The 12,978-nt window shown below is 41.3% G+C and overlaps 1 protein-coding gene across 1 annotated transcript in view; it reads left to right on the top strand.

Moving 5' to 3' along the window:
* Nucleotides 1-702: 702 nt before the first annotated feature.
* Nucleotides 703-12,978, top strand: part of ulk2 (unc-51 like autophagy activating kinase 2) — a 119,932-nt gene continuing 107,656 nt past the window's right edge. Inside the window, exons 1-3 of the mRNA XM_034169020.1 lie at nucleotides 703-1,450; nucleotides 6,107-6,199; nucleotides 6,319-6,360. Of these exons, the coding sequence (XP_034024911.1) occupies nucleotides 1,361-1,450; nucleotides 6,107-6,199; nucleotides 6,319-6,360 (225 nt within the window). The 5' untranslated portion in view covers nucleotides 703-1,360. The remainder of the gene's footprint in view (nucleotides 1,451-6,106; nucleotides 6,200-6,318; nucleotides 6,361-12,978) is intronic.

Genomic DNA, 12,978 nt, shown 5'->3' with positions numbered 1-12,978 from the left:
GAGTGTGCAATGTGCAGTGTCGGCACAAACCATTTGGTAAATGGGGTGTCAGCCCTCGGTGGCGAGTATCCACACTCTCACGAGCGCTACTAGCTTAGCTTACGGCAAGCTAAAAATGGACACTCTCGTTTTGGCCGAACAACTATCCAGTTTCTGGGTATTCTGTGTTAGTACGTGCCCGCGGCCGATGTCCTTGATGAATTCCTGCGCAAAAAGTAGTTCCCAGATAACTGTCATATTTCCTGTGAGATAATAAGTAAATCTCATCTAAATTGATTCTAAAATTTACCAGTAATAAAATTATAAAGAGAACTTAAGTTTTAAGAGTGGCCGTAATAAATATTTAAGAAACTTAAAGTTTATGAGCAACTTCACCTGTTATTGCTCAACCACATTGTAAACATTGACACGATGGAGTTTGATGCGGAAAAGTTCAGAAAGATACGATTGGAATGTTTTGATGACCATTTACAGTTGGTGATGAAAGAGTTGGGCGTTGTGTTAAAGTCAGAACAAGAGGCTGCACTTAAAGAGATCAATCTGGGACAAAGAGACACATTCTGCACGCTGAGCAGGGCGCTCTAGTGGTACAGAGGGACTAATGCCTGTGGCGGAGGGTTTGGTGTACAGCGGCTGCTGGCGGAAGACTGGCCCCATTAAAAGGACACTCGGTACTTCTTTCGGTATTGTTGTTCAGAGCAGCGGGACGGATGGAGCTTCGGTTTTACTGAATAAGACTTTAAAAATGCTGATAAAGTAACCTGACCGGAAAGTCATTCAGATGAAATCTGCTGTTTTTATACAACAACGCCATTTTTCTTACCGGATTCAACAACGTCCTGGCCAGATAAACAGCGACATTTTGTGTGTCGTTCGGATGTAATTAATGAGCGCTGAGTGGATTAATGTCATTATTTTTGTCTAAGAGGAGGTAAATACTGTTTATTTCTCTGGACATCTGGGAACCGACAAGGACACAAAATACGGACTAAGTCATGTTAATCCTTTAAAAAAATCCCCAGATATTCGCATTTTGACGGTATCGTGGCTGTAAATGTTTAAGATAGACTGTTCTGTAGCGATGCTAGCTGTGTTACGTCACCGTCAGGCTAACAGATAGCTCGTTCCTGCTGACGGTTCCTGCAGCTTTGGCATCATGTAGACTGACCTGGGACCAGCCATTAGCGGACTGTGTTAGTAATGCGAAGCTGAACTGCAGCCTCCGGAGAGCGGCAGCTCGTTCTGGATCAGTGGAGTTCAGGACTCGGCGTCATGTCTTACCGGCCCGTCGGAAGAGCCTGAAAGGAAGTGAAACAGCAGCAGCAGGAACTCTTGTGACAGCATCATCAGGACCAGCACCATGGAACCTGTGGGAGACTTTGAGTACAGCAGGAAGGACCTGGTTGGACACGGAGCCTTCGCTGTGGTGTTCAAAGGAAGACACAGGAAGGTAAACAAAGGCCCCAGAAAAACTGTGAAACCCCCAAACAATTAATAACAAAATTAATTACCATCTGGCATTTTCCAGAGCAACAGACTGATTGAAAAAAAAAAAATCAGAAACTGTAATGTCACAGTACACAAAACAAAGCTCGACTAGACCGCAAACCTCCACCAACACTAGTTTCCAATTTCACAAATTGTTACCTTGAAAAAATTTTCAAGGTCAAAGTTCTGTTAGAAGCAAGTTTTAATAAGTTAAAATATAATACAAATTATAGTTTAAAAGGGCTTTTCAATCCGGCCTTCAAATAACTGATTCTGTAGCCGTTGAGAGCAGTATGTTATAATTCAGTGTGTGTAGGTGTATATATATAATATAATATACATCTCACAGCAACAGCCACCTCTCTGAGAGCTTGCAAGCTTTTGTGGGCTCACAATAGGGTTAACTGATTGCCGGCTACGGAGAGTTTTCTTCCACCTGCAAAGTATAGCGAAGATTCGTCCCATCCTGTCTATGGCTGATGCTGAGACCCTGATCCATGTGTTTATCTCTCCTAGATTGGACTACTGCAGTGTTCTATTTTCTGGTTTACTGCTGTCCAGCATTAGGGGTCTCCAATTGTTTCAAAATGCTGCAGCCAGACACGAAGCAGAAAGTTTGACTACATTACACCCATTTTGGCGTCTCTTCACTGGCTTCCTGTCCCAGTGAGATCAGATTTTAAGGTTCTGCTACTAGTCTATAAAATTATTCATGGACTGGCACCTCCCTACCTAGCTGATCTAATTAAACCCTACGTACCAGCCCGGGCTTTGTGTTCTCAGGGTGCAGGACTACTTTGTGTCCCTAGGGTGAATAAGAAGTCTGCAGGTCACAGAGCTTTCTCTTATAGTTCCCCTGTTCTGTGGAATGATCTCCCTGCATCATTAAAAGTCAGATTCTTTACAGACTTAAGTCCAGACTTAAGACGCACTTAGTTTCCCTTTCGTATGGCTAGCATACTGGCATAGTATGTTACTATGCTTTTTACTCTTTTAAATTCATTTTATTAGGAAATGGAGCGTGCCGCGGCCTCAACTTTATCAAAAGTTTGGGTCTTTTAGTGAAGTTTAGGGCTAGTGGTCGGCGATCACCTTAGTATTTCTTCTGTTTTTCTTGTTGTTTAATGCTGACAAATTATACTGTATTTCTTGTCTTTCTGATGTCTGATTCTGTTTGTTTCTCTCTGTTTGAGGTGCAGCTCCAGCCAGAGGTGGGTGTGGTGTCTATTTCTGTAACCCTCCTGTCCTGTGCACCAACAGCTTTTCCTGTATATTCGTTTTCTGAATTGTTCTGTAATTTATGTCTGTAGCATGGCCCAAGCAGAGGGTCACCCCTTTGAGTCTGGTCTGCTTGAGGTTTCTTCCTCAAATCATCAGAGGGAGTTTTTTCTTACCACTGTTGCCTGTGTTCTTGCTCTGGTGAATATCAGTGAAATAAATTAGAGGGACAATGGTGGTCGTATGGTTTGGATGTGTGCAGAGGAGGGACCCAGGTTATATAGGGAGAAGGATGCTGAGGATGGAGCCACCAGGCAGGAGGAGAAGAGGGAGGACAAAGAGGAGGTTGGATGTGCTCTGGGAGGACATGCAGGTGGTTGGTGAAACAGAAGAAGATCCAGGGGACAGATGGAGACTTGACTTGCTGTGGTGCCCCCTAATGGAGCAGCTGAAAGAAGATTATAGTTTTGACAATCCAATAATTAAAACATATTTAGTTGGTTTTTAACAGCCTGTCACAATAACTTTCCTCCATTTGACATTAAAGTCCAGTTTCTCATAAGATCACAGATAAAACAAACAGTCTAAACTAGAGCACCGCACTCATAGAATGCAAACCTCCGGCAACAGGAGTTTACAATTCCACAAATATTTACCTTGGAAAACATTTTCAAGGTCAAAGTCTTGTTAGAAGTGGGTTTTCATAAGCTACAATATAATACAAAATATAGATCAAAGGGGCTTTTCATGTTTATCAAATATCTGCTAAATCCACAATATGGACCAGATGTGGATCAAACTTATGTTTATTGAGAGTGACAGTTTGCTCCTCATCATCACAAATGAGTGATTGAGGTTTAATTGGAATGGGCTTTTCAATATTAAATTCAAATGTGCACGAAATCCACAATCCAGCTCAGGTCCGGATCAGACTGTGTCAGGCGATAGTGAGTGTCAGTCTGCACCTCACTGACAAATACGAGAGTGATTGGGGCACATTTGATTAACATTTAATGGAAAATATACATGAAATGGGGTTTTCAATGTTAAATTTAAATGACCACAAAATCTGTAATCTGGATCAGATCTGGTGTCGCAGACCGAACCCCTAAAAATTGGTCCTCCTGATGATGCGGTTCACCGATTAACACCTTGTTTCTGCTTCAAACTGCCTCCAGTCATCATCTGTCTCAGCAACAGATATCTGAAGCTTTTCTACAACAATCATTTCCACATAAATTCAGCATTATTTCATCATAAAAAGGTGGCGGAAGCGATCAGAGTGCTGTGGCTACATGAGCTGCTAGCTAATTTGTTCACTGTGCGTTGGACATTTCAGAGTGTCACAGATTTTCGCCTCGTTTTTGCTTAAAACTGACTTTAGAATGATTTAAGATGTATTACCTTTATCATTTGATGGTTAATAATCCCATTAATCCATTTGATTGCTTTGGGTGAAGAGACTCTGTCTCACACGTGCTGCTGTGGTCCGAAATGACGCATGCGCAGATGCAAAAGGCAGACTATTGGGGGCAGACCATTCGGTCTGTGACACCGGATCAAACTTTGTCAGTTGATAAAGGAAACTATCCTACATAACGCTCTCAAATATGAAAGAAATGTGATCTTTTTTTGACAGAGGTATGAATGTTTGAAAATTTGTTCAGTGTTAAAGATAGAGATTTTTTCCCGTTGGTACCCATTGACATATGATCTTCAGTAAAAATGTCAGAAAAATTGTGTTACAGGCTGTTAACAAACAGCTTTGTTGGCGGAGGCACTTATGTTTGAAACCTGATTATATCAGTTTATCATCAGTTTGTAAGTTTAAAAAAATGAAAACCAAATTATCAACATGGAAAAAATAAAGAATTGAACAAAAAATATCACCCCATATTTTTCATGATAAATTACATTTATCAAAGTAATTTTTCAGTTACTGTAATTTCTGAACTATAGAGTGCACCTGAATATTAGCCACACCCACCAATTGTAAAAAGAAAAAATAAATTGTACATGAATAGGCCGCACTTGTCTATAAGCTGCAGGTCTCCACGTTGTAACATGAGATATTTACACAGATTTTTTAAAACTTTTAATTAAATACATACCGTAAGGGGAGGCGATGGTCTCAAGACCAGAAGATCCTTGGATCAAATCCCAGCCTGACTGGAAAATGGCTAAGGGCGCTTGGGCAAGGTCTTTAATCCCCTGTTGCTCCCAGTGTCTAGTGAGTACCTTGTATGGCAGCACCCTCACATCGGGGTGAATGTGGGGCGTTATTGTAAAGCGCTTTGTGCGTCTGATGCAGATGGAAAAGCGCTATATAAATGCAGTTCATTTACCATTTTTTTCCCCCTGAAGTGTTACACGTGAATATTGACACCCACGTTATCCAGCGCGCGTGCACGGTGTCTCTGCTCCACATGGAGAACTGAGTAATTTTAACTTTTTCTAACTTTGATCATCTGCAGCCAGGATCGGATCGGAGTCTGTGGTAAATGAGATGTTATTGAGGCACTGACTTTTTTGACTTTTTGCGCCAAGGCAGAGACTCGGTGTGGAAGGGTGGGGGGGAGAAGGCTCCGCTCCGCTAACTGATCTGATGGTGCAAAGTGCCGGAGAGGAACTTCTCTTCACTAAAATGAACGGGTAAGACCTTATATTTTCAGTGTGTGTCAATTTACACCGCATGAGGAGCACAGCTTTCAGGAAATCAATTGACAGCATCAATTCACGTATTTTGACTTATGAAAAATCCTGTAAAAATCCATAAATTTGCCGCATCATTGTAAAAATTGCAGCGTTCAAAGTGAGCGCGGGAAAACGTAGCAGCTTATAGTCTGGAAATTACGGTGTATGAATCCACTAATCAAATTGCTTTATGATGATGATCATCATCACAATCAGGACGGTGGTGTGAGAGGTTAGGATGCTTACTTCCCCAAATAACTGGTCCTTGGCTCAAGGCCACTGCTGCCCCATTTTCCCTGTACAACTGGATCCATAGTGTATCTGCTGTGGCAACCCTGAGCACATAGGAACAGCCAGAAGAAGGATGTAGGATAGTGGTTTGTCACATGAGCACTCGAGCTTTGCTTGCTGCAGCAGGTCATGTGGAAACATGTCATCTGAGCTGGAAAATAGGTCTGTGTCCTCCTCACACTTGACTTTAAATTGGGCTGCTCCTCGGAGTGTCATGTGAGCATCTCATATTCAAGCAGCCAGTCATAGGTGGGGTGGGTAAAGTTTCATCCGTCCTTCCAGCCACCTCCCACGCTGCCATGCTGACTGAGGCATCTTATTCAAGTCATTAAAACCCACCACATCTGAAGTTTATGCATCTATCAGGTTCACATGTGTCACAATCTGTCCCTTTGCTTTACATCCATTTTTTCAGAAGACAGACTGGGAGGTGGCTATCAAGAGCATCAACAAGAAGAACCTGTCCAAGTCCCAGATCCTTCTTGGCAAAGAAATTAAAATCCTCAAGGTGAGCATGTCACTTCTCATAAATGCACACACGGACCTGGTGATCTTTGACAGACTTATCAGTAGAACGGCTCCTATCAGCTGAGTTCATCCGCCTTCTCATGCTTTGTTTTTGTGCAGGAACTACAGCATGAAAACATTGTGGCACTTTATGACGTTCAGGTAAGCGCTTCTCTTCACTGGAATGACATCATTACAATTGCACTGAAATAAGATTTTTCTGACAATTGGGGAACGTTATATTAACAGTATTAACAGGCCACCTCAATAGCAGGGTGTAGTGGCTGGGTTAAGGCATGCTGGGATATGTTTAACCTAATGTCTTCTATTTTCTTAAAGTAATCCAAGAAATCTTGTGCTGTAAAAGGAGAGCGAACGACAGGTGGTTGTCCATGAATAAGTGGCGATTTCTCCTCTTACACACCAGTTCCCCTGCCTTAGAAAAAACTCTTTCACAGGGTACAGATGAAGTTGGTGAGCATAAAAATTTCAGTGTGACTTGATAAAGGTGTGGATATGTTTTCTGGTTATTCTTTCAGTATTGTAAAGGAGTACAAACATATCTAATTGGAAAAATAACAGTAAACAATGCCGAAATGAGAAAAAGATTTATCTTATTTGGCATCAAAAGATCAAAATGATTCCAGACTGGGGAAACATCTTTGAACGTGCCATGAAGTCAGTGGAGCAAGGTGAGGGCAAGCAAAAATCTACCAGTAAAACTCCAACAAATCCGCAACATGTCGATACAGTTTGTTTCCTTATAAACACAATTTGGCGCGGCGCAGCTGAATGACACAGTTCCTGTATCGGTCACGTGATTTTTTTCTTATGCGCACCGATACGGGGTTTCACTCTTGTGTGCTCGGCACAGTGTTGACGCACCAGTGTTGTTCATCCCATCACTAGTTCCTGCTTATTTCAGCAAGACAATGCCAAGCCACATTCTGCACGTGTTACAACAGTGTGGCTTTGTAATAAAAGAGTGCGGGTACTAGACTGGCCTGCCTGCAGTCTAGACCTGTCACCCATTGAAAATGTGTGGCGCATTATGAAGTGCAAAATATGACAACGGAGACACCGAACTGTTGAACAACTGAAGTCGTACATCAAGCAAGAATGGGAAAGAATTCCACCTACAAAGCTTCAACAATTAGTGTCCTCAGTTCCCAAACGCTTATTGAGTGTTAGAAGCTTTTTTGAAACATGTTGCAGGCATCCATTTCAAAATGAGCAAATATTTGCACAAAAACAATAAATTCTATCAGTTTGAACTAGGGCTGCCACAACTAGTTGACTAGTCTCAATTCATAGTTTTTGGCAGCGAGCCGTCCTGCCATCATTTGAATGTTGAAACTTGGATAAGACGGTGTATTAAAACAGTGGCCATCTTGTTCAACGCTGTCTAAAATGCGCAGTTTACTGGAGGAGCCGTTGGTGTGTGTGTGTGTGTGTGTGTGGGTGTGTGGGTGGGTGCGCGCCCGCGCAGAGTCAACTCGCTGCAGAGTGCAAACGGCGGCACGGGACATTACATTCTGCTGAGGACCATCAGTGCACATGAGACAGCGAGTGCGGAGCAGAGAGAGAAGTGAACATGTTTAAAAAAAAAAAAAAAAGAAAAAAAAAGAAAAAAAGAAAAGTGGAACTGCTTTTACTTTTCTCTGCTCTTTCTCTACCGGTATTTTTCTAATAGCACCATCCTGTTTACACCATGTGTGCATCGTATACTGAATTTATGAGATCATGAGATGAAATCAGCGGTCAAATATCCTTAAAAAATGAGAATATATAAATGAACTGTGGAAAAATTATGCACACACGGGTTAAAAACCCTGTTGTGGCGAAGCTGATGTTCAGAGGCACAGATCACAAAAAGCAGGTGAGAACTCTGAACTTTAACAGCTGTTATTTTCCAAAGGTATTGATTTGTTCAATCTAAGCTTAATGTAGTGTTCAAGCACAAAACGTGACTGATAACGACAAAAAAAATGACTTCATCACTCTAAAATGAACTGGAGTCAGAATAAAAATACAAGCTGCTGATTTTTGTTATTAGGTTATAAGCTGTAGCTATATGTTTTATTCATTTCAAAGTGAGTTACGTCTTATTTTATTCTGATTTATTTATACACAATATATGGGGAGTCAAATCAGCCTGCATTGTTCTGTTCAGTTTATATCAAAGTTTTCCTGCACGTCTGTGTATTTTTTCCTTCTTTATAAGAGTTTGGTGTTTGCATTTGCTCCACAAAGTTTTAAAACACAATAAAATGTTCACACTTTTCTTTAAAGCAGTTCTGTAATTTCAGAAATGCAACAGAAACAACCACAAATCAGAAAAAGTTGGGAGTATAAGTAAAATGAAGATAAAAATTAAAATGTTGCACTATTCCCAGTTTCTCCACTCACAGAAGTCAAAAGTTCTTCCAGAGTTGTGTCTTGGTGGCTTCCCTCACTTGTCTCCTTCCAGAATGGACATTTAGTTTTTGAGAACTGTCTACCTGACACAGATTTACCATAAAGTACCACACTGTTTGTGTTTCTGAATGATTGATGTAAATGAAGTCTAAGAAACAGTCACTGATTTGGAAATGTTCATGTTTTCATCCCGGTGTTTCTCGGAAAATACTGCAGGCCTTAATTTAGGAAATTATGTATAATCCGACTAGTCGACTAATCGCAGAAATAATCATTGACTAGTCGACTATCAAAATAGTCGTTTGTGGCAGCCCTAGTTTGAACATTAAATATCTTGTCTTTGTGGTGTATTCAGTTAAATATAGGTTGAAGAGGATTTGCAAATCATTGTATTCTGTTTTTATTTACATTTTACACAACGTCCTAACTTCATTGGAATTGGGGTTGTAGTTTCATCTTGTTTCCTCAAAGGACATCAAGTTCTCGGAGTTGGACATAAATAAATCTTACATAGTCTTCAATCCCTTTGAGGCCCATTGTTGAAAAACATGGTCTGCCCTCCCTGGGATAAAGTATTGATTTCCCCGAATTGGACTATACGTACAATGACAGTTTACAGGGCTCTTTAACATATTTGCGCACCTTAAATCAGATTGTAATCGTATCATCAGCCCCACATAATGCAGAATTGCAGCAAAACTTAGGAATAAGGAGTAATACTGAATTAAAAAAATTAGTTGTTAAAATATTATTAGGAGTAGTAGTAGTATGCAAAAAAAAAAAAAAGTCTTCAAAAGTGGGCCTTTACTCTTAGTTTTTGCATTCTGTCCTCTTTCCCTCTGGGTAAGACTCTGGTCTGCACAGTAAGCAGGAAGAATGGCATCTGTTATTTATATGGAAAATTCTACTTAATTATCAGGTGAGAAGGTTTTACTTATGCTTTTATCTTGTGCTATCCTCAGAAAAGAGACTGTGTATTTGGGGAGGGAAAAAATGCAAAGTGTTAGGTTTTTTTTTTGTTTGTTTGTTTATTTGTTTGGTGCTGGTGTGGTACTTTTCTATTTTTGTCTGCTGTTAACGTTGTGCTAACACCACCAGCAGATGTGCACAGAAAAGCAAAGTGTAAATGTGTTTCTAAAACTCACATGGTTGTGCTGTTCTTGTTTCTTGCATCGCGACTGCGCTGTGACATGATGCAAACATTTTGAAAGCTCTTGGAATTGCTCCATAAAACAGCATGGCTCGCCACATCCAGTGCTGATGTATTGACCATATGGGGACGGGATTTCTGGTGTGCACACAGAATGTCTTACACTGGTGCATCGATAATCCTGTGACCTGATATAAAGCCCTTTTGACCAGACAGTAGATATCTGAGAAACTGAGCATTCAAGTCATGCAGCTTTTAATGAAGCAATTGGCCGGGAGGCTTGTGTTCTTCATTGCATATTGTTCATTAATATGAAACATTTGTCACAAATTCAGTCTGTTTGTTTAGTAAGTCTGCAGGTGTATGAGTTTTCCTTTTTTGGCTGTTGGAGAAGCATTCTGAAAATTCTGGAAGAAAGAGGAAAATGAAGTGACATTGTTCTGAGATGTAAACGTAAAATGTTTTATCATAAAGGTCTGTGTTGATGATGTGGAGAAAATAAAGACGTTAACAGCTTGAAGCTACAAATTTGAACATCTGACTTGGACAGCATCATTAAAGGAGCGCTCCTGTTGTCTGAACAGAGTTTCTATTTGCCCTGGACAGGGGTTCATGTCAAAGCCCGTAAGGCTCTAAATGGGTCAGTGTGTCCTTCAGTTTCCACCACTTCAACACCACAACATTCAAGATGAGAGGAACAACAGGAGGGAGGGAGAGAATCGAGGTTGATCCAAGAACCCCTGGATTAACAACAACAACAAAACAAATATTGCTTTAAACTGTTGTTGGCTTTTTCTGTCAGTAAATTGAGGTTTTAAGGCTGCAGTGTCCACATGTGGTTTTTCTCTGAGAAACGATGTTCCATTGTGGAGAAGCTACAGGAGGAGGTGGATTGTTTACAAAGTGTTTCAGCTGGTGAGGCAATCAGGACCTGCTGACATTCAGCCTGATAAACAGAGTTCTGTTCTGCTCTACAGCTGAGGGCAGAGCCACGTGGAAGTGGAGCAGAAGGGGCTGGCACGTGTTCTGGAGCTCCGTCCTGCTTCCTAGAAAATCCAGTGTGACTGTTTTCCTGCACAGTGCTGTGCTTTTGAGACACTTTCCTGATTTGCAGGCTCAGAAGAACACGTCTGTCCGTTCTGACTGATCAGCACCTGCTGTGAACATTAAAACAAACACACTGTGGATTTCACGAGAAATCTGAGTGAAATTTAAGACCAGCTCAGAACTGTCACCTTAATAACCCCACCATGTATAAGTGACGTGTTGGAGCTGTGTGCTAACAAAATATGCAGTGGTCACACATCGGAATGATAAACACAAAGTAAAGTAACCCTACCCAGTAGCCAGTCCACAGTCTGAGCCGGACCAGGAGCTGTGCCGAGCCTCCGCGCCGTGTAACAACTTTAAATCCCCGTCCTCAGCTGTTTCAGTCTTTGTGATCTCACCAGCATGTGATGGTTCACAGTTTGCTGGATCAGGCAGAAGAACTCTGGCACTGGAGATGTTTGACATCTCAGCAGGAGGGCCAGCCTGATAACAGCTGCTTACAGAAGCTGGTCCTCCATGACGGGACTGACCCGTCTTCCACCATGTCTGCAGTGGGATGAGGTGCAGTTCTGGAGAACAGTGTGTTTGATTCCTCTGTGAACAGGTCATGGGTCAGTAAGATGAACATAACCGCACAGGACAACACACATTTTTGTGTTGCCTCATTTCTGTGCTCATTTCCTCGTTGCCCCCTCCCCCGGATGATGCTTATATAACCCGTGACGTCATGACTGAACCGCTTGCTGCTTCACATGACCTATTTATTTATTTGTATGAATTTGTGTTTGAACACTAACCCTGTAGAATCTGTTGTGAGGTCTGGAAGCTCAGTTGACCCTCAGTGACCTCCTCAGTCTCCTTTCTGTATGTCCTCCAGAATGCTGCTGTACAGTTTGAACAAAGATGAGAAAATTCAATCACATTGCTCCAGATTTAGTGGCACTTTACTGGTTTTGTGCTGTCACCAGTTTAGATTAGAAGGTGGTGTTTTTAATTAAAATACAGACCGGCGCAATACCCCCACCCATTTGTCTCGCCCCGTCAGTCCTTATGTCCCGCCTTCTCCCCGCTGTTCTGAATATGTAGGCCTAGTTGGTATTCTTCAGGTAGCAGCATCCTCTTTGCACTGCTCCACAGAGGAGCTGTTTGTGACGTCAGTCTAAGGATGCACAATTATATTGCAAAATATCAGCATCTTTGAGAAAAGCTTAAAGTTAATTATCTGCAGATCTGAAAGAACTGATAATGTTCAGGATGCAGCTTGTGTGATTCTCTTTCAGAGCAGGTCCAACCTCGGAGGGTTGTCGTCCCTTCACTGGCCTCCGGGCTCTTTGAGATCGAATTTTAAAGTGCTGTTATTGACTTACAAAATTTTTTATGGACTGGCACCTTCCTACCTGGCCGACCTGGTGAAGCCCTATGTACCCGCTCGGAACCTGTGTTCACAGGGTGCAGGTCTATTGTGTGTCCCTAGGGTGAATAAAAAGTTGGCAGGTTACAGAGCCTTTTCTTCCTGTGCCCCGGCTCTATGGAATGATCTGCCTGCGCAGATCTGTCCTTCGGACTCTGTGGAGATTATTAAATCTAAACTGAAGACACATTTTTTCCCCCTGTTTTATTACTAGCATTTTATACAACTGCGTGTCTTCTTTTATTCTTTATTTGTTTTTATTATTTTGTGTTTTTAATCTTTACTTCATTTCATTTTGCTTTTTAAATGTTGTCTGTGAAGCACCTTGATGCGACTTGTCGTGATTTGGCGCTATATAAATGAAAACATTTGATTTGTCATTGTTTTAAAGACACGTGACCTGCAACCTGCATTGTGATTTGTAGGGGAAGGCAGATAGATACATGTTTCAGTTTTGTTTCAGACTGTGGCTGACGAGTGAGATGAGCCACTTCAAGCAGAGTCACAGTGGATTTAATCCAAGCTATTGTTTTTAAAATGTTTAAATGTATGAAATTAGGCTTGCAGTTTTAATTAACTTATTAGGGCCCTTACAAGGACCCTATTGTAATTGCGCTGTTTATTATTATTATTTTTATTTATTATTATTATTATTATTATTATTCTTTACACTTTTCAAATCCAAATTTCGGCTCTTTCCCATGCTCAAAAACTCACCAAACTTTGCAAAGTTGTCTGGTCACATTTAAAA

The sequence above is a fragment of the Thalassophryne amazonica genome, chromosome 4 (genome assembly GCF_902500255.1).
Source record: "Thalassophryne amazonica chromosome 4, fThaAma1.1, whole genome shotgun sequence".
NCBI lineage: Eukaryota > Metazoa > Chordata > Actinopteri > Batrachoidiformes > Batrachoididae > Thalassophryne > Thalassophryne amazonica.
This window is presented reverse-complemented; position numbering and strand designations above follow the sequence as displayed.